The sequence below is a fragment of the Misgurnus anguillicaudatus genome, chromosome 8 (assembly GCF_027580225.2).
Source record: "Misgurnus anguillicaudatus chromosome 8, ASM2758022v2, whole genome shotgun sequence".
Classification (NCBI taxonomy): domain Eukaryota; kingdom Metazoa; phylum Chordata; class Actinopteri; order Cypriniformes; family Cobitidae; genus Misgurnus; species Misgurnus anguillicaudatus.
Window position 1 is genome coordinate 5,418,757 of NC_073344.2, and position 21,660 is coordinate 5,440,416.

The following is a 21,660-nucleotide window of genomic DNA, read 5'->3' on the forward strand; positions in this document are numbered from 1 at the left end:
ATCTTAAATAAATTGATTGCAACCACTTACCTTAAAAATTGAGTAAATTGAATTAATCGTTTTTTCAATGCTTCCCTACTGAAAAATCCAGCTAAAACCAGCATAAGCTGGTAGCTAGTTTTAGCTGGTTTAAGGTGGTTTACGCTGGTCCTCCCAGTCTGACAAAGCTGGTCATGCTGGTGGGACAGCTGGTATTCCAGCATGACCAGCTAAGTCCAGCTAGACCAGCTTAAAATGTGACCAAAACACACCTAGACCAGCTTGCTACACCAGCAAAACCAGCTTCCTACACCAGCAAAACCAGCTTAAACCAAGCTGGGGACCAGCTAAAACCAGCTCACCAGCTTATGCTGGTCTTAGCTGGATTTTTCAGTAGGGTTATCAGAGTTAAATGAAGACTTTCAATATAGTTACATTTTTAACACAGTATGAGTTTCTTTGACTCACAAAAGTGTTAAAGGGGTCATATTATTTAGGGTGTAAAATAAGTATTTGGTGTCCCCAGAGTGCATATGTGAAGTTTGGTGCAAAATACCCCACAGATCATTTATTATAGCATGTTAAAATGGTCACTGTAAGTGCAAGCAAAAATGTGCCGTTTTTGGATTTGTCCTTTACAATGCAAATGAGATAATGAAATGCAAACACTGACTACAATGATGGTGATTTTAAATAAAACAGCCAACAAACTCTACAAGTAAGATGTAATGCAATTTTAGGTTTCAAACAGAGATGGCGATAGAGGGGATAAAGTTACAGATTGCATTACAGGAGCATTCATTTTATTTAACAGTTTTACTTACCATTCAATCTGATGGACACATGTAAAGACAGAAATGTGTGTGCAGTGTAATTACATCTCTAAGGAGTTGGGTTCAAACTGGCATAATTAACATAATTAAAGCAACGATTTACCCTAAATATGTTCAATTTACTCGTTTTGCTGTGTTCCTGAGACCTGATAAAGGTCTGTATTTCCCAATAACAACTGCTATAAAATAACACAATGTTCATCTGGGTGCTTGACCTGTGCATGGATAACATGGATCTATTGCAGTATCTTAATCTTGTGTCATAAATAAAGAGTATTTATAATAACTCAGCGAGAGTGAAAAAGTATTTGGCTCACATGTGCGTTGTGTTAGTTTTGATAAAGCTCACTATTTTGTTCCTTTCACACTTCACCGGCCATCAGAGAATAAACAGCAGCCATGATGATCACACAACAACAGAATACCATCACAGCTGTTCCCATAAGAACACTATATGAAACAACCTTTTATTAACAGTTTAGAAACATAGCACATCTAAGTTAGTGAGCAAATGCGTTAGTGTTTTTTGTGTCTGGTATCGTGTCTATGAAGGAGGGTGTTTGAGTGTGTGTGTGTGTGTTTGCGTGTGTGTGCTGGACCTCAGGGACAGTCAAAAGTACTTACCAGACTGGTAGATCTGTTGAGAAATGGCATAGTGGCTTGATGGTGCTGCAGATTGACACATGACTACACAGACCCCTGAACATACATTAGCACAGGCTTCAGTAAACTTCCATCTGAACCTCAAATCGTTCATTAAATCAGAACATCAAAAGGAACTTTACTTGAATGCCTCAACATAAATATTTTATTATTACTGAGAGTAAATCTTTTGTCATTTTTCTCACCACAGACGCCTCCCTTCTCGTTTCTCTCTCTTTCTCTTGCCGCACATCAGCTTGCTGTTGTAGCTTTTTTGTCCTCCAGGATCCTTATGCTTGGCTTGGTTTATTTTGAAATGGATCTTATGAATTTTTCAGAGAGGTTCATTGCTTTAGTCAGGCCTGGTTAACTGGAGAATTGTATCAGTTAGGAACCTTTGTGGGTGCAACCTAAAAATCATCTTATTTAAAAGAAGAGATTTAAGTGGACCCATACAGAGCTTTCAAAATGGTAATGTTCTCCACTAAAAGTAGGGGAGATCGGGGCTAGTTTTAACATGAGGAATTTGCTGTATGTGTGTTTCTTATTATCTTTATTGCTATTAAATATCATGGTGATGACTTGTCCTATGTTAGTTAATAAGTGTTTAATTAACTGTTTTTCCAAGAAAAAAAAATTTATTTTATTTTTTTGCTGGGCAATAGGGGTGGAAGAGACTCTAGAGTAGCCAAGACTTAAGGATACGTAAATAAACTTAAAACCTGAGAACTGATTAGTACTAAAAAGGTGTGACAACTTGCGCTTTTAAACTCACTTTCACTTTACATTTAGTAATTGAATGACAGCTCAGATAAGTGAGGGCATCTGCGTTGGAAGACCAAATATACTCCTACATTAAAAGTTTAGAGCTTTTAATTCTGCTGTGTTGACCGGGCTCGCCTGTCACATTGTATTTATTTCTGACCAGAGAGTTTCCTTATGTTCAACCTTTTACCAACATGAATCCTTTTAGAGTTTTTGTCAGGAATCATATACTATTAGCTTACTCTTTAAATGTTCATGAAACAGAGCTGTACTGCAATTTTAAAGATATCAGAGTTATATTTTCACAGAATGTTCTTTACATTATATAGGATGATTTTATGTAAAAAATCTGGATTTTCACAGATTGAGACGCATTAAAAAGGGACACTCCACTTTTTTTGAAAATATGCTCATTTTCCAGCTCCTCTAAAGTTAAACATTTGATTTTAACGGTTTGGGGATCCATTCACCCGATCCGACCGGGGTCTGGCGGTACCACTTTTAGCATAGCTTAGCACAATCCATTGAATCTGATTAGACCATTAGCATCACGCTCAACAATAACCAAAGAGTTTCGCTATTTTTCCTATTTAAAGGATAATTCCGGTATTTAACACTTTGAGTCTCATTTCTGGTTTGTTTTGGATGAACTACAGTGATGGACACTGAAATTTTGACAATGGGTCGTGTCTTGACTTTTTGACTCATTTAGAAGCGTCTCTTGACTGCTTCAGAATGGAAGTCAAGGGCCATGCACAAACATGTCATTAAAACAACACTTAACGTTCATTTTCTAAACTGTGCTACTCACAGAGTGGTTTGTGGTGTTTGTTGATGATTAAAAACAAATATGTATGATTTCATTCTGTGTTATTTGCTATAGTGGAACTATTTTTTTCATATACCTCAAAACCGTGTATATACTTCTGCTCTATATTTAAGTCTGAAGTGTTAGCACACTCCCGACCACTTGATGGCGACAACCACTTTGCCGTACAAGCCCGCTGAACGGATCTCGGTGTCTAGCGTATAGACAGTCACAATCGAGCTCAACTTGAAACCTAAAGTTGGTCACTGAGCCATCAAATATGGGAAAAATTTCTTCTGAGAGAAACCGAGCGGTGGAGTGATATATCAGCGAGCAATGAGTCTTCCAAGAGAAGTCAATGGAATTTTACAAAATGCCAAATAAAACACGACAGAAACTGTATTTTGCTACAGTACTTGTTTTTAATCATCAACAAACACCACGAACGAGTCGGTGAGTAGCACAGTGAAAATGAACGTTAAGTGTTGTTTTAATGACATGTTTGTGCATGGCCCTTGACTTCCATTCTGAAGCAGTCAAGAGACGCTTCTAAACGAGTCAAAAAGTCAAGACATGACCCATTGTCAAAATTTCAGTGTCCATCACTGTAGTTCATCTAAAAGAAACCAGAAATGAGACTCAAAGTGTTAAATACCGGAATTATCCTTTAAACACTGTAAAAAGTAATACCTAAATCTAACTTATAATAATTGAGGCAAGTGGCTGCATTTGATGTTTTAAGTTGAGTCAACTTGTAGCCTTTTTTAAGTATAATAAACACTGTAATATTAAGTTGAGTTAACTAATAGTTCTAGCGACCTCAGCATGCAGTCTATGCACAAGCACCAGTCTTATGACCAATGGTAACTACAAAACTTAAAGATGAAACAAAAACTCTTCTAAATCTCGAAGATAAATGCATTAAGCACTTAAAAGTCTTTTTTTTAGTTAAAAACACATTAAATAGCGTTTAAATTTAAATTTCACTGTCCAAATGCAGTCCCATGAAAGCATGCTGGGAACTACGAGTCTACTGCCTAGTTAGCTATGTTTACTAAAATCATTCACGTAGTTCCAACACAAAATTATTTAGTTAATTTCCTTCTTACAAATTTAAGTGGATTATACATGATAAAATGAAGTTGAATTTACTCAATAAAGTGTTCATTTAGAATTACTCAAATTATTCATCTTTTTTTTGTTATTTTAACTTAAATTTTGATTAAAAAACAAGAATAATTTAAATCTACTAATGTACAGAAACACTTTTCACAGTGTAACTTTCAATAGCAGGGGACTTATTTTGGGCACTGCGGAATATCACTGAGCCTGCTGCAGCCATGGTACGACAGCAAAGTCCTGGATTATTACTAGGGATGCACCGAATCCAGGATTCGGATTCGGCCGAATACTGGGCTTTTTGACGGGGTTCGGGTTCGGCCGAATCCTAGATTTTTTTTCCACCGAACCCGAACCCTAGGCTTGCCGCATCGCTTTCATTATGCATAGGCTTATGGTAATTGTCAAAATAGTTTTTCCGACTTGACATCCTGGCATAATGTTGGCTATCCTTTTTTTTACAGTTAAAATTAAATAAAATGAAAAATACACTGCTGTGGACGTTGTTTACTTCATTATTGGGTTTTACTCTGTTAATGGAAAAAGGATGCGCGTAGGATTCGGTGCATCCCTAATTATTACGCCAATAAGAGTTCCTAGCCATATCGGCCTAGAATATTGCAACTTTTAATTTTCCTTCTGTCTTAGTACACAATGGAACTACAGAAGTGTCAAGTTTTAAATAGGAAAAATTTCTAAACTCTTTGGTTATTTTTGAGCGCGGTGCTAATGGTCTAATCAGATTCAATGGATTATGCTAAGCTATGCTAAAAGTGGTAGCACCAGATCTGGAGATTGGCTGAATGTATTCCAAAACGGGAAAAAAATCAAATGTTTAACTCTTGGGGAGCTGGATAATGAGGCTATTTTAAAAAAGTGGATTGTCCTTTTAAAGTTTAACAACATTTCCACAAAGCTGACATATTCCTCCTTATAGAAATGGTGCTAAATAGCACTTAAAGTGGTTCACTAGCTTCTATTCATAGGGCAACCATGTTTAGTGCTTAACATCACCTACGTAGAACCTGTGTTGAACAGTGTCATGCTTTAGCGCCACTTATAGATCTGCAGATCTTCTTGGTGCTTTTTAGTGCTAAAAATGGTTCCCCTATGATTACGAGCTGTTAGTGCTATTTAGCACCATTTTTTAGAGTGTATTGTAATATCATATTATTTTTAATCTAGTGATCTGTTATACATGTAAACTACCCATAGGTACACTGCAAACTGGAACAAATATTTAACATCCGCCTGCGTCTTTTTTAACTGACAGCTGGCATTCAAATAGTGGTAGTGATATGTAATGCTAAATGAAGCAGATAAACACGTGTTTAAATGAGCAGCGACCTACTCAACCCGCCTTTCAATGGTTGGTGGGGGCTCTCCTGGCTGACGGCGTGCTGAGCAGGGGTCGGCCCCACTGCAGGATAACTAATGGAAAAGCTTTCAGGACTTTAACCTGAAGGAAAACGTCGGGTCACATTTGATCGTTCACCCAGGTCTAATGTCTCCCAATTGTGTCCATCACTGATGGTTTTTCCCATTTTTACCAAAATTCCCCCATTCCCAAACACACACAGATAAATGTTGCTTTCCTTGTTTCTCTCTCCCTCTCGCACACATATTCCCAGTCCAAGGCTCCTCAAAGTGACTAATTTAAGGACTCCAGAGACGTATCTTGTTAAACAGTCCTGAAAACAACAAGGACATAAGAACAAAAGAGTGTACCGTATGGGCAGTAAAAGTGTCCTACTCAGGCTCAGCTGGGACATCCCAAAGCAGATAAAAAAAATGGTTTCTGTTCTCTTGAGTCTTTACTGAGATGTTATGGCAAGCTGACCTGATGTAGAGTTTATAAGAAATTCCATTTCTTTATTTGACTGTTTGTGTGTTTATTTGATTTTCTCAATATTTTAGCTCTATTTAATATTTCCTGTTTCTTTAAAAACTCCCTTGATCAATTTTTTAATCAGTGGTTTTAGTAAGCCTTTTAAAGTTCATAAATATTTCATATACTGTACATACAATTTCCTGCCTATGTTTGGACATTTAATGATACTGGCCTTTAAGGTCAAAAATAAATATCTATATTTTCATTACGTAGCCTAATGCATGTAAACCCGTGCACACTGTTCTTCCCACAGATAGTGTGAGTTTTCCTTTAGTCTCTCTCTTTATTCTATCTACCTTTCTTTCCAAAATCATGAATAATTTGTATCACCGCCCCGCTGCCTGATGACAGCTGTGCAGTTGTCTTGCAGTCTATTTTTCAGATCAGGTAAATAATGAATAAAGCATCGCAACAAAAGAACAGACTATCTGAGCATGGTTTCCCCGAGACACTTCCACTGCCCCGTCACAGAAGTGCAAACACCAAGCGTTTCTTCTGTCACCTGCTGAGTATGAGATTATTGTCTAATTTACCTTTAACTGTTTAAAAACAAGTGATATGCACTGTACATACTTTTTACATTCAATTGTTTGCATGATTCGTCTGCTTTAAAATTATTTTAATCACTACCCACGATCCACTCCCATCTATTTCCAGTTTTCAATTATTATATATGTAGCTTTTCTATTAAAGTGTTTATAACAGCAGATGATGTCATTATGATTGTTGATATCTGGAAATGATTTATAACTTTGCCCCTATGTTTCCTTAATGCTGTCAACAAATGCAGGTCAGGCAACTGCAGTTTTCTACTCTATTACTGAGTAAGTGCAGTGTTTATTGCATGGTGGTGTAACACAATAGTGAGTTCTTTATCTAAAACATATCATTCTGATGTAAGTATTCACTAAAATAGTCCTCATTTCCTTCAAACGTGTTATCTTAAATAATTCCTGAAATAAACATGATTAAGAAATTAAAAACTGGGAAAACCCAGGCAAACTTTAAAACACATCATTCACATTTTATGTGTAACTATTAATTTTACATAACCCTAACCATGTGTTCTGCTTCCCCAATACACCACCATGTGAAAAATCACAAGGCATTAATCATTTGTGACTAACTACCACAGACTACCATATCTATTTGTTTTGTTTGTTTGTGTCTTGGTGTTTCTAAAGCTGAAGAATGAACTGCTCTGATTACTTGCTCACTGAAATTGATTGAATGCTTTCCAGGACTTCTTCTATTCATATTTGATATGCCTGGAGGCTATGGACCATTGGTCTTAAAACCCTCACTGAAATCTGGCCTGGCCTAATGGTGCACTTGCAGATTGCACTTTCCTTCTGAGTGAACTGCAAAGGATTGAAACATCTGTGGTGGAAACTAAACTAAACCTGCGAACAGGCAATCTTGTACTTATGCATCACACCACTGCCACACTGTTGACTCTTACACACACCAGTCTCTCTTTTTTTTCAAACAAAGTCCAGCCTGATCTTACGAGAACTTGTACATATTTTACGAGTTGGCTTGCTAATTCGCATGAATTCATACCAAGTTAATCAGGCAAAAATTTACGATTGTCATAGAAAAAAATCAATAAGAAAACCCCACCCTTAACCCTAACATCACATGGGTCAAGACAAATCGTACAAAAATGTACGTGGTCGTACAAATTAATAAGAATTAGCCACCTTGTCTATGAAATCCAGGTTTAAAAAAATTGAGGGAAAAAAATTGATTTTTACAGAATGTTCTTTATTGTATATAAACAGTAAATCACAAAAAATACTTTAACTGGGTTTTCACAAACAGGTTCACAAATAAAACACAACTCAAGAGCAACAGTGGATAAATTAATGAGAATATGACCTATCAAATATAGTCCTGGTTTCACAGGTCTTTGTGATTTTCTCCATCTTAGCACATTTGTCTTTTTCTCTCAAATAAATATGCATTTTCATGTTCTTCTCAGTCAAATGGTTTAGGTTTTAAAATATTTATTATTTGCGCAATCATAAATGCAATAAGATTTGATGCATGAAACAATCCTTGCGAATCAGTGATTTTAACCATATGGATGCTTTGGTGTTTCTTGGTTGCATTTTCACAAGACCAAGGGCCTGACAGATCATCAAATAATAAGTCAGTTTTTGGGAAATAGAAATTTGAGCTGTATTTTACCCTGCTATACACTTTAAAAATGTTGGGTGAAATATGGACAAACTCGACCGTTTAAATTAACCTATGCTGGGTTGTTTTAGCCAGCGGTATATCCAACCATGGGTTGAAACAAAAAAAATCAGTGAAAACATAACCGTACTGTATATTATTGACATTTCATGTGCCAGGTGTTTAAGTTGACGTTATATCCCGGGGCAGGGTGACATAATGCAGTGACCCCTCCCTATTATTCCGCGGGTGTAAAGCACAGCACTTTCTGCTAAATAAACTGTCTTTATTTACACTCACTTTGGTTAACAGTGGAAATCCACGAGTGTTTAGAGTGTAAATAAAAATGGGGTAACTATTTTATGGTAGACTACGCTAAGATTACCGAGAGTCAAATTAATGTTTTGATTTAATATTCTGTGTAGATAATTTTTCACAAATTTTCTCAACAATAGCTAATTTTTTGAGGCAGTGTTGTTAAATTTTCGATCAATTGAAAATGTAGTTCAGCGACATCTGATTTCCGATTTTGATTTTCTAAAAGTTGTTCACATTGTTTAAGCCATATCTTCTGTGATTAATTCTAAACGAAACCATGCGGTATGCTAAAAGTGGATATCGGGTTTTACAAATTAAACGAGAAATATAGCCTAAATCATTTGCTGAAATCTTTGTTTTTTAATTTCTTAAATTATCTAAACATTTCTAATTATCTTATTTTGACATATTTCTGTTAGTGAATAACCTATATCCTATCAAAGAGCAAACCGTAATTTTATAGATGAACTAATTGAGTAATAATGTTTTGAGGCTTCAATGATTGTCATGTCTTTGTTGCTGATAGAACACAATTTCTGTCACACATTCGTCTTTAATTTCCTACCTTTATGTACAAATATCTTCGATATCATTAACCTTGTGTAATTGTGTCTTGTTCTGTCTAATTTTATCGGTATCTGTTTTAACACAATTTATCAGGTTATTCATGTTTGCATCTGTTTTATCCTGTAAAATTAATGGATAATTCAAATGTTTTAAATAGAATGAATAACAGACAAAAATAAATTTAATATTGATTAAAAAGGATTAAATATTACTAACAGATTGTGTTCCAGCCCCGTAGGTGAGCACGTGCAGTCTCCAGTGCAGATCTGTGTATAATGTAGGCTAGTGTTAGACAAAAGAAACAATTTTACAAGATAGAATATTGTTCTTAACATTTTTATTTCAATAAATAGTGTAAATGATATAAAACAAATATTTATAAATTGTATATATATATATATATATATATATATATATATATATATATATATATATATATATATATATATATATATATATATATATATATATATATAACAAGATAACTCCGTTTGTTTGTTTTCAGAAATCTCATATTTTTTGTGCATTCCAATTAATATCAATTCATTCAACTGCAGTTGGTTTGTTTTGATTTAAACCTTCATAACTTAAAACAGACAGCTAAGTAGCACCATAAAACAAAATAATAACATATGATAACAGAATAATAAACATGTTTTGACAAAAATGTTAAAAACGGAGTTATCTCGTTTTGCAACGAAACTCTTCATATATCAGAAAACGAACCAGAATTAAATTTAGGCTGTTGTCATTATGTTTAACAAGTGTAAGGCTCGACAAGTTGCCAAATCAATTAAGTTGCGCAGCAGTACACAAACAATCCTTTTATTGCTGAAATCACGCGGTCTATTGTAGTGCTTGTTTTGCCAGCATCACCTCTGCAGCGTTAAAAACAAAGTGGCATTCTTCTGAGGTGCGGTGATTTTTCTCTCCTTCAGCTGATATTTTGGGTGATACAATGTCCTTTCTCGCGGCGGTTATATTTCTACTCTGATTATTTTGGTGATAATATTTTGGGTTCAGACACTGTGCCTAGCAAGGCTTTGCAGCCGGCCACTGATCTCCTATGATAGCCTGTACACCATCACAAAAGCTGCCAGACCTGCTGGCCTACTGCTGACTCGTAGGCAACTCACACAAAGCATAAACAGCCATCTATAACTAATGTAAACTCTATTCGTAGCCTCCTTTTAAACACTGATTTTTTGTGAAACAGCATTTGTTGCTTGATAAATTAAAAAGTCTATTAAAGTTCAGATGTATTGATCTATAGTGTTGAGTAAAGCTCTGGGTCCAAAAATGCAAGTTTCCTCATTTCAGTCCGTGTTGTGTTTCCTTGTGTCTTCTTAAATCGACCTTGCGCTGGAATCCTTTGCCGCAGAGGTCACATCCAAACGGTTTGAATCCTGTGTGTTTTCGACTGTGTGTTATCAGATTGGAGCTCTGGCTGAAAGCTTTCCCACACACCTGACATTTGTGTGGCTTTTCCCCTGTCAGACAAAATCCAATGTCAATCTTTCAGACATAGCCTACACATTTTTCATTATAAATCCAATTTAGAGTGAATGGAACCAAACGTTAAACGAATGCTACACTTTTTAGTTTTTAGCCTATACATTAACAATTTGAATTGCAGTTTTCTCTATAGAAGTGGTTTTCCATTTTGCAGATTAATTTGTTTACCTGTGTGAATGAATGTGTGTTTCTTCATATCTGATTTCTGATGAAACCTCTTTCCGCAGTACTGGCAAGGGTATGGACGCGTGTCGGAGTGTATCAGGAGATGAGTGGACAGCGTGGATGATCTTTTGAAACTTTTCCCGCATATTTTACAATCAAAACTTCTTTCCTATTGAAACAGACCACATAGTTTTATTTTTCTTTACACTGATTTGGTTTAAATTTTCTTAAAACAACTGTCATTTGATTTCCTTAAATAAGAACTAAATTAGAAAACTCACCTGTGAATGAACAGCTCTGTGTTGTTCCAGACTGACTGCGTGTCCGAACGTTTTTCCGCAGATGTCACAAGCAAAAGGTCTCGTACCACTATGCGATCTGCGGACGTGAACTTCTAAGCCATGTGGTGTAGAAAACACCTGTGGAGGAGACAGGGCCATGTTTAATATAAGTCTAGGCCTGCATGATTTATAAAAGTCAGTCTACTCTTTTTACACCTTACCTTGCTACATTTTATACATTTGTATGCGCCATTAAGCAGGAGACGACTACACATCACGTCGGAACTGGCTTTCATCTCAGCTCCTTTTCCCAACACGCTGCTGTCATCATAAAGTGAGCCAGTGGAGCGTTCGAATAAGGTGGGATTGGAGCCATAACTGTTGTAAACGCTCGTGACAGTTCCTCGATCAGTGAAAAGTGAGGGCTCGACCACGCGGTCATTGTAATAGGTTGGTGGGGTAGGCCGCTCCAAATCCAGAGAGTTGTGATGGTTCAGAGTGTGCTGCACCAGCTGTCTTATTTCACATCCAGAGTAACTGCTCCACGCGTAAGGTCTAAACGGGACGGCGAAGGGTTGTGTTTCCTCAACGGAGGGTGAAAATGATTTTTCTGACTCTGTTGGAGACATATAATATATCAGCTTTTTTTACAACGAAATATGATAAATAGTTGGGTGATGGTTGTGTTGCAGAATGAACTCAAACAAAATGTTTTGGTTGATTCATTAATAAAATAAATAATATGTCCTGCTATGATCGGATATTTTCCAGACAAATTACATTAAAATATTTGACATAGGATGAATTTACAAAAAAATACAACAGGCCTTTATGTTTGAAATATAGCTGCTCTTACCGGGTGATGCTGATGGTGATGGGGGTCGCCAAAAGTCTTCGTAATCTGACGAGCGGTCGCATCCGCTTTCCCCGCTGCTGAGAGGAGACTTGGAGGAAAGATCAGCTGGATCCAGGTGAGAATCTGGAGAACATCCACCGGTCGTGTCGCTTGTCAAAGTGTCCATACAGCATTCTAACTCGTCTGACGTTTTGCTTTCTGTTATGAGTTCATGTGAAGAAATATTATTTTTGTATGAATGTGTATTTCAAAACTGCGAAACACCTGGTTGCATCGTATGGTCGATTGTGTAAAAAAAAATCCCATTTAAAACTACAGACGTCTCCTAACCTTCCTTTTAAAAATAAAAAAATAAATGTGACCTCATTCTTTTCTCTATATTTATCTGAAGATTTTGCGGAAAAATATACAATATCAAATACTTAAAATAACGAAAAAAAATGCGCATTCATTAGCATCATTAAATGTGTTATTTATTAAAAAAAATAGTTAACCTTTAAATAAACCCGTTTGACATTTACACATTCAGTTAACATCTTATCTATACTATTAACAAATTGAATATTGATAGTTTGTTATTAGTTAGATTGAAAGTTTGACATACCTGTACATATTTGAGCTAAAATAGTATCAAGTCTGTTGTAGTCATCCTCCAAAGATCGTGGATGGTGGTAGCTGTGTGCTTTTTTGCTCTTTACCAAGAAAGACCTAGGCATTGTGTCTCTGATTCCTTCTTGTTATGTCCTCAGTCATTTAATGATGATCAGGCAATCTGTCAGACCCACGGATGCGGCGGCTTTTTATCTCTGAAAAGATTTGAAGATCATTGGTTGAAGAGCAGTGCGTCTGTATAGGGGATATGGCTGAGTGGGAGCATGCGTGAAGCAGTTCTCTCGTCTACCAGGTGTTATGAAGACAGGTGCTTTAAAGGGACAACTACCCAGCCTTAAGCCTGTGATTGGTCCGCCCTCTTTGATAGGACAGACAGGTCCTGGGGGAACTGTGGCTATCAGGATAAGTGATACATTGCTTTATCAATGCGTTACTCAATCCCTAGCTGCAGGGGGTGAGGAAACACGGAGACGGCTACCTAGGCTGCATGTGCGGATTACTAAATTATCCGTCTAGCCTGACGGTTTACGTTAGCCTATATATAGCAATAATAGCTATTTAAAATGAAAGTAAAATGTAAAAATTAATTTTTGCTTAGTAAAATGCGCTTTGCTTTTATTTTTATTTTCTTGTTTTTCATAAATAAGCATATGATTTTAAATGAGACTGCAGGTATATACAGCCTAATTTATACAGGAGTAACTCTTAAAACACACATCTTAAGTTGATTGATCTTGAACTGAGACCCATTAACCTGTATTATCAAGTATGTGGTGTCGTGTCCACCAATTTGATTAGCATCTATTGCAATAAATGTATCGAAATAAAGCTGTCCACACACGCCACACTGTGTTCTCGAGTTTCGTGATGGTTCAGTGAACAGAGGTGCCTTGTTCAGAGTGGACGCCGGTAATCTGTCGTGGACACAACAGGGACACACATTCAGCTCGTGCGGCAGACAATCAGTGAGAGCCATATACAGGCAATCCGTCAGTCTACGCCTCACCTGCCTTTGACTCGTGACAGCCGTCTGGTCAATGAATCGTTTCACTCCTCCTCTCACGTAGAGCACATCACTGTAGTCGGTCGTTTTAAAAGTTCAATCTCGATTTATTTGCCCAACTGTAAAATAATTATTACCCTACTTTGAAGCACTTTTGCTTTTATGTGTTTGTTTAACTATAAAAATGTATGAAAGCTGTCCCCGCCATATCCCACAATTAAGGATCCGCAGTAGTCGCTGTTTGCACTGGTCAACCATGAAGCGCAGGAAATCAAAGCGCAATGTGCCCTCCGTCGATTAGACATGCCACCCCAAGGCATCCGGGCTTCGTTAGATAGGACACCGATAATGCATAATAACACAAGACAATATCTAGGCAGATTTTTAAACATTATCTCACGATAACTTTGCCCTCCATCACGAGAATCATATTTTTATTAGCCAATATCTGACTCTCATCTGCAGTGTATTTTTACACCTCTTTGCATTTTGATATTTCCTATACATACCCGTTTTAACACTGTAATAGCAGAATTGTTTTCTATCTTTATACATATTTTTAAATACAGTTCTTTTAAACGGATCTTTTTATATGTATTGTGTTTTATTATTATTAGGCCTATTTATCATTATTATTATTATTATTATTTGTTTGTAGGCTATAGCCTATTACAATACATACAATACTATAGCCGTATTGTATGTATTGTACAAAGAAAGCAACGCAGAATGAATTAAAATAAACACAAAATAGAAAAAGCAATATAAATGACCGTTGTTTCCTTCCTTTTCAGGTTTAATGCAATATTTATTACATACATAAAATACACCTATCCACTAATATGCTATAAATGAGGAACAATAGAACCGTTAAGTCTTCCAATAGCCATTCGCATTTGGTTGTAATAGTCCTAAAGACAAAATACTGAATTAAATATTATTACAAGAGAAATACAACTTTCGAGTCGGAAGTAATCATTTTATTTATTGATAATTGTAAGTATAATTTATAACATTTATAATTCGCATTTTCAAGTAGTGCTGAGATGAGTCAAAGAGTTTATTTTACCCCTCATTTGTTTAGCTATAATGAAACTTCATGCATAACTGGAGCACGCGAACTGTGATTTGATACAGCGAAACTCTGATTTAAGCTTTACGGTTTATAGTACAGTTATTAGTCTAAAAGTCATTTGCTGACAGGATATTGTACGCATAACTTACCGCTCAAGCTGTCCAAGTTGTAGGCTAAAACGATTTAGTCTGTTTCAAGGCTGTCGTGGAGTTTAAGTTTTAAGTCAAAGAGCGCACAGCCCATCTCATGGGTTTTACGCGTTTGACTAAAAAGCTTCCTGAATAACTTTATTTGCGACACAGCTCAACAGTAATGCTGTGTAGGAGGTCTGTGCTTTCAGATTATGTTAATTTCATAGCGTAGTGAAGCCTTTATATCTGTCTTGTATGAGAATGTGACATAATTCCAAACCTGCAACATTGTTTATTTAAATATGATCTAATTAAATAAAGCATCTAATTTAATTTACAAATTATAATTAGTAAACAACACAAATTTCAACAATAACGTTAATTTGTATTTTTTATTTTTGTGTATGGAAAAGAGTGAACAAGGCACAGAAGTCGTAAGCCTATATCAAATGCTGTTTTTTGTCAAATGCTATTTTATCGTCAAAACACTCAAAGGTGTGCAAAGCCTCTGTAGCCAACTGTCCACAGAAACATTCCGTTTTCACCTGAATTCAACGTGAATCATTCTATAAACACTGCTGAAAGATATACTTTATATTAAATAACGTTTATTATTCAATCAAACCACAGTAGTGCGTTGTACTTTGACAAAAAATGGTTTGCAAAGTTTTTATTTCGGTGGACTGGCAATTTTAAAAAGTGGGCAATTAGTGTACCAACATCATATCAATAGTAGTTTGCTTTTAGATAGTATCATCTCCATTCAAACTCAAGATCAGCTTGACAACAAGCTTAAGTTACTGATGTACAATTTTCATTTAATTAATTTTCTGAACCCAAATGTCTTTGAATTTCTCAAATTGATGTATTTAAACTCACTTTAACTGAATGACAAACATATAGATGGAAGCAACTGTTTAAATTATATCTGAGCATGGTCATAAACAGTAAAAAGTAGCATTTGTGGAAAATCGAATGCATTGCTTGTCGTTTGTGCAAAACTACAAATCAGTTCACAAGTTATTGAGTTATAAATGTGGCTGTAAAAGTAAGGACAGTAAGAAGTTTTGAAATTTTTACTGCCCGTGATGGCATAGAGCACTTGGCTTGAGAAAAGTCATAAACGAAAATTGAAGAATCTCTCTCTGCCTCAAATTCCACTAGTTTGCAAGAATTCATAACATGCTCAACATACCACATATTAAAACATGTAATTCAGAATTTTATAGAACTTTTCCAGGCACATTTAAACAAAACTTGATCCGAGAACCGATGCCCTCTCAAAACTGCTGCACTTTACAGTTACTGAAAAGCAGTGTGCCAGGAAACCGTCTCTGAAGACCTCCCAAAATCAATAATACGTCCCTTTCAACTAAACTGTACAATACGTTACAATATAGACAAGACATCCACTAAATTCATTTTCAAGTAATAATGGAGAAGAAAAACATGTACATATATACATAGATGTTGAATTTGGGACAAACACTTTTTATAAAGACACTATGAAGACCCAATCATATGATTCATGCCAGGAGACAATCGATTTGTACTTGCAAACTTTTGATATGACACTGTATTGATATGGGACAAGTTTAATTAAAAAATTATAGTGTTCAATTGTTTAATAAGCTTCCCTTAAAGTTATGTACACCAGCAAATTCACTCACCGGTTTCTCATTGTTTGTTTAAAAAAATGGATGATTTAAAAAATAAAAGCTATGACGATGAAAACGTACAAGTATGCATAAAATACTACGCTATACAAAATCTCTTCTCATAATAAGAAAACCATTCTAGGGTATTTGAAACACCCAAAAGTGATGTTTTATAGATTTGTGAATCTCCTTCCACAACATGATGATCTTCATTACTATGATCTCAAGAGTCTAGAGAGGCACACTGCACCTAAAATTAGGAACATTAAAGTGCCATGACAAACATCCGACGCATTTTGGCAAAAACAAAACAAATGCAGATGTAAACCATGACTTTATAAGAAATATGACTCCAAAGTTCATTTGTAAAGATGAACAAGGACTTTTCAAGTTCTCCAGTTCTAGCCCCATGCTCGACGTAGGCAAGTTTTTAATGTTTCCTCTTACATGAGAGGTTGTATGCGCTCTTTCCCAGACTTTAGATGGCCAGTCTACGTCATCCATGCACGCGATCACACTGTAGTTGTTTTACGGTTGTCATTCGAGGGCACAGTAAGCTGTAGGTCATCTCCATCCTCATCATCATCGCTTTCAGAGTCCCCAAGATTCGGGTGTAGTGTGATCCGGCCTCTAATCTGACGACCAGTCAGGCAGGGTGACATCTTCACTCCATCTTCATCAGAAGACGGGTAGGATTCATGGTCTCCGCCATAGTGATTGACTATATGAATTCCATCAAAACTTGGTTGGTTGGTTAAACCCCTTTGTCCTCTTAAACACCGGATCTATGAGCGAAGAGACAACAAGCCAGAAAAGTCAAATCTTTATACTTTTGACGACATGCAAAACTAATTCTTCTCATTTCCTAGAACTGTTGAAAAAAAGAAGGTAATGGTTGCAAAACACATCACTGAACATGCTCTGAACAGCACCGATTTAAACATGCAAACAAAAGACATCGTATCTTCATAAAATGATTTTCTACACACAAATTGAACTGTATAGTCCATCAAGAAAATAGTAAGCAGGTATATCAACAGGGTATCATTTAATGTTTCTGTCCATCAAATTATAATAGAAACAGGGCTAAGTCAAACAGACAAATCTAAGCAAACAAAGTATTCGGGTGAGGGTTTGAACTGACAAACTCGACCTCAAACTTGTATAACACAGTTGATGGGGTTGCATACATTCTTACCTGAAACCTTCTGCCTCACAAAGACAGACATGTAGGGAGAAACGCATTTATGAGTGTAACCACAATCAGTAACATGCTGTATACCCTTAACACAAATACAGTCATTTCGTCTGATATTATTCAAACTACACCACAGCCAAGAGTTTTGAAAACGAGAACATAGTGTCAATTTTGCATTCAAATGCAGTGCACATACGAGAGATGATGTGTGGGCTGTAAAGGCTTCAGAATGAAAAAAAAATGAACAAGCCGGAAGCAAGCATCAAAATGGCTGTGAGGCCACAAGCATGACAAGCCGTGACTTTGTGATGTCGAGAGATTAGCTCGAGTATGGTTTTGCTTGGTGCAAATGTGGCTGATTGGAAACCTCTCGCTGTTTAGCAACTACGTGATTTAAATAGCAACCAGATACGAGACATCCGTCCTTTTCTTTTAAGGTTATGACTAAGCCAACACTTTGAAACTCGAGCATGGCTGATTTTTCAAGAAGAAATGTACAATGTTATTACAACTTAGTTTAACAAATCTCTAGAAATAAATAAAGACAATTTATCAGGGTTTAAACAATACGACAAAGGGCCCTACGCAATGAATTAATTCTAATACATTTCATAACAACAAATAAAAACAAAGTATGTTAACTCTTATTCAATCCTCTCTCTAACTTCAGAACCGCAAACATCCAAATCAGTCTTGTTTGCAAGAGTTTGTGGCAACAGACAGGATTCATGCTACGGCCTGATTGTGCACAAAAAGGAACCCGGGAGGTGAAGAGGTAAGGCTGTCTTGCTGCACTCTGTTGATAGGGATTTGAGACAACCAAGAATGAACGATTTAGTAGAAAGTTGTTTGACCGCAAACCCACAGCCTTTTGTTGTCAGTATTAGGGAGGAGGAGGAGAAAAAATCTGACTACATCCTCCATCTGTGTAAATCAATTAAACACGCCGTTTTCTGTTTTCTCGTGCACCCTCACACACATCAAGATTCGCAAAGTTCTAACAAAGTTCATTCTACTGAAAAAATAATGTTGGCTGTACTAGATTACTCAAACATCATATCGGGGATGTTCAAACTGATTGATGTAAATATGCACAAGAGGAAGAATCGTCATTTAGAGATAATGCTTTCACGCATGAAGGGTTGTAAACATGTTTCCAAGTACAAAACAAATTCTTACAACTCACAATCATGTACGAATACAATGAGAATTTCATCCTAGACTGTATTACACTATTGGGTTTTTTAAAGATTTTTGTCCAAATTAGAGCTATTTAATTGTGCTCCTGTATAAACTCAGTATTTGAACATTGGGTTAGCAGCACAAAAGGTAATGGGTTCGAATCCAGGGAACACACATACTGATAAAAATGTATACCTTGGCTTTGGATAAACGCATCAGCCAAATGAATAAATGCAAATGTAAGGAATTTGTTTGATATTTGAAGCTTTCATTGCAGACATCCAAATACAACAACAAGACACATAATAAAATCAAAGAGTAAAATATAACAATGTAAAAAACAACTGTGCAGAAGAAATTCTGTAAATATACATATTTATAGATGTTACGTACATCTGGCCGATGGGTAACGAGATGTGCAAATATATAAAAATAACTGTAAAATACAACAAGTTAAAATAATCCGCTTACATTTAAGAAACAACTATATCCATTATAGTCTTAAATGGTGTCTAAACAATCTATATCTAAACAATAGTTTCTTATTGTTTCCCAAAAAATATATATATATAATTTTTTTAAATTTGATTTGCAAGATTTCAGGCCATCTACACCGTAGCACTTTTTTTGATGGCTATTTAACACTGGGCAAAGTTGAAAGTGTATCAGTACTACAGAAGCAGCAACACTGACAATTATAGATAAAATTCTCCATTAGAGTGGTCTGCAAACCAAACAACACATCAGCCACAAACATTACACCAACCACAGACAGCTAAGAGGGAAATGGTACAAAAAGTGAACCTATGCAAAGCAGGTGGCTATGACGGAATAGTGCAATAGTGCATTATAGGAAAACAGCCAGATGTCCAGAATTATTTTTCTCCTTAAGGCAGGGTGCATGATCTCTAAAAGCTAGGGATGTATCGAATATTCATATTATTTTCACAATGAAAAACTCGCAGACCGCAGACATCTTGTCTTTGCGCTAGACTAGCATACTCTTCTTAAGCCCGCAACACGTGCCATCTTCGTGCTATGTCACAGAAAGCACCAATCAAAACTCCACATGGCCAACAATGAGCAAGTGAAGTGGTTCAACAAACCAAAATAATCCATAATTTATCGGCTTTCATTTATCGGCCTAATTTTGCTATCAGACCGATGACCGATAATATTAAAAATAAGCAGTTATCGGCCGATAACGATATGTCGCCCGATATATCGTGCATCCCTACTAAAAGCCAAAGTTGATATTTAAAAATCACCTATAGAAATACACCCCTACCCCAATAGCATCTGTACCTTCTTTTGATGCCCCCCCACACATATGCAACCCAGGCAACAATGTTGGTTAGTAGACACGGCCCTTACTGCCGATTGTCTATAAGTGTGTTTTGGTAATCGGCCATACTCCCTATTCCAAACTGTTTTTCAAAAATCATGCACCTAACCCCCAGGCTTCTCAACAGCAATGGGTGACCATTTTCTAACCCAACCTAAGAAGTCTGTTTAGTAGTTCTGTGAATAACCTATATCAAATAAGTTTGTCAATGATACAGTATCATAGAATGCAACAATGCTTTATATTTCATTCACAATTCTTTAGTTAATAATGTTTGTATGAAAAGTTAAAATATAATATTTTCTCTTATGGTGCATTCACACCAGCCGCAGAAGAGGCGGCAAAAATGCGGTATTCCCGCGTAGTTGGACGCTTGAACATTTGAGTTTACTCGCTTCATTCGAGTGAAATTCTAGTCATTCGAGACATTCATGCAATGTACACACCAAATGCGGGGCATCGCGTTACTCGCTCTAGATCAGGGGTTTTCAAACTTTTTGTGTGTGTGGACCACTATTTGTAATCAAGAATTTTCGCGGACCACCTCATAATACTCATAATAAAATATGTCTACACAAAGTCCTGAATTAATCTGCACCTCAAAATAGGCTTACTAGCACTAAAACTATAACTGGTCATCACATCAGTACAACAGGTTTGCACAAAACGGCTGCTATTTTATTTATTCATTTAAATAATCATTCATGGTTCATTTGAACAACGGGCTTATTTCCGTAGCAATGGAGTAGTATGAAACCCATACAGTAACAAGAACACTTGGATGTAGTCAACATATCAAAACCTTTGGTGATTTTAGGGGATTATTAATCTTCAAAGTCCACTTAACAGCACATCCGCAAAACATTTCAGAAATGCGAGATCAAGAAACAAACTGGAAATTAAAATAATAAGAGGCCTTATTCATTCCATTTACAAACATTTTGTTTCATATAAATTGCCTCGTAGATGCCTCCGACTCACTGTCAAACTGTTCATTATTGGTAGCCTTTTTTTCTTTTCAGAGAACCTGTTGCTTGCTATCCACCGACATATTCTTAAAAAATATATTATTTTATATTTTATTTTGCCTTTAGACGGACCACCTGTAGTACCCTTACGGACCACAGTTTGGGAATGGCCGCTCTAGATTACTCGCAGGATTTAACTTTGTGTTATGAAGACAAGATTGAGGCGAATAGCACGTGTCTTCGCGGCAAACGTGCGCCTATATCGCATCATTCGCATCACCCCACGCGAGGACGCGTATGATCGCGTCTTTGCATTGACTTTGAGTGTAATCTATTCGCACAAATCGTTGAACTCGCGTCAGGGGTAAACCCACAGTCACACGGAAATTCGCGTCATGGGAGGGGCTTCTGCGACTTCGTTGAGACTTAGCTCGCTTCCTATAATCACGTCACTACTACAGCAAGGTCCTGATTGGTTAACGTGGCGTGGAAATCCGCCAAAGTTAAGATTTTTCAAATTGCGCATTTCCCGCGGCAACGCTTAATTTGCCAGGATGCATAATCGCGT

General features: G+C 36.4%; 2 protein-coding genes across 7 annotated transcripts in view; both read right to left on the minus strand.

The window, feature by feature from the left end:
* Positions 1-9,610: 9,610 nt before the first annotated feature.
* On the minus strand, positions 9,611-15,041 carry gfi1ab (growth factor independent 1A transcription repressor b). The gene is made up of 7 exons (XM_055212452.2): positions 14,760-15,041; positions 12,525-12,726; positions 11,921-12,118; positions 11,286-11,680; positions 11,065-11,202; positions 10,787-10,952; positions 9,611-10,593 (listed from the first exon to the last, which is right to left on the minus strand). Exons 2-7 carry the CDS (start codon positions 12,634-12,636, stop codon positions 10,415-10,417), a joined length of 1,188 nt encoding a protein of 395 aa, XP_055068427.1. The 5' UTR covers positions 12,637-12,726; positions 14,760-15,041; the 3' UTR covers positions 9,611-10,414.
* Positions 15,042-16,320: 1,279 nt separating this feature from the next.
* The window catches only part of evi5b (ecotropic viral integration site 5b), a 68,655-nt gene continuing 63,315 nt past the window's right edge, over positions 16,321-21,660 (minus strand). For all 6 annotated transcript variants that reach the window (XM_073870176.1, XM_055212450.2, XM_073870173.1 and 3 more), the window contains one exon: positions 16,321-17,184. In XM_073870176.1, the coding sequence (XP_073726277.1) occupies positions 16,912-17,184 (273 nt within the window). In that variant the 3' untranslated portion in view covers positions 16,321-16,911. The remainder of the gene's footprint in view (positions 17,185-21,660) is intronic.

Bases quoted from the DNA above. Each gene is read 5' to 3' on its own strand.
- gfi1ab (XM_055212452.2), bottom strand. From the start codon at position 12,636: ATGCCTAGGTCTTTCTTGGTAAAGAGCAAAAAAGCACACAGCTACCAC. The intron at 11,203-11,285 runs GTAAGGTGTAAA...TCTCCTCCACAG, and splicing joins AATGTATAAAATGTAGCAAG to GTGTTTTCTACACCACATGG. The intron at 10,953-11,064 runs GTGAGTTTTCTA...CTGTTTCAATAG, and splicing joins ACAGAGCTGTTCATTCACAG to GAAAGAAGTTTTGATTGTAA.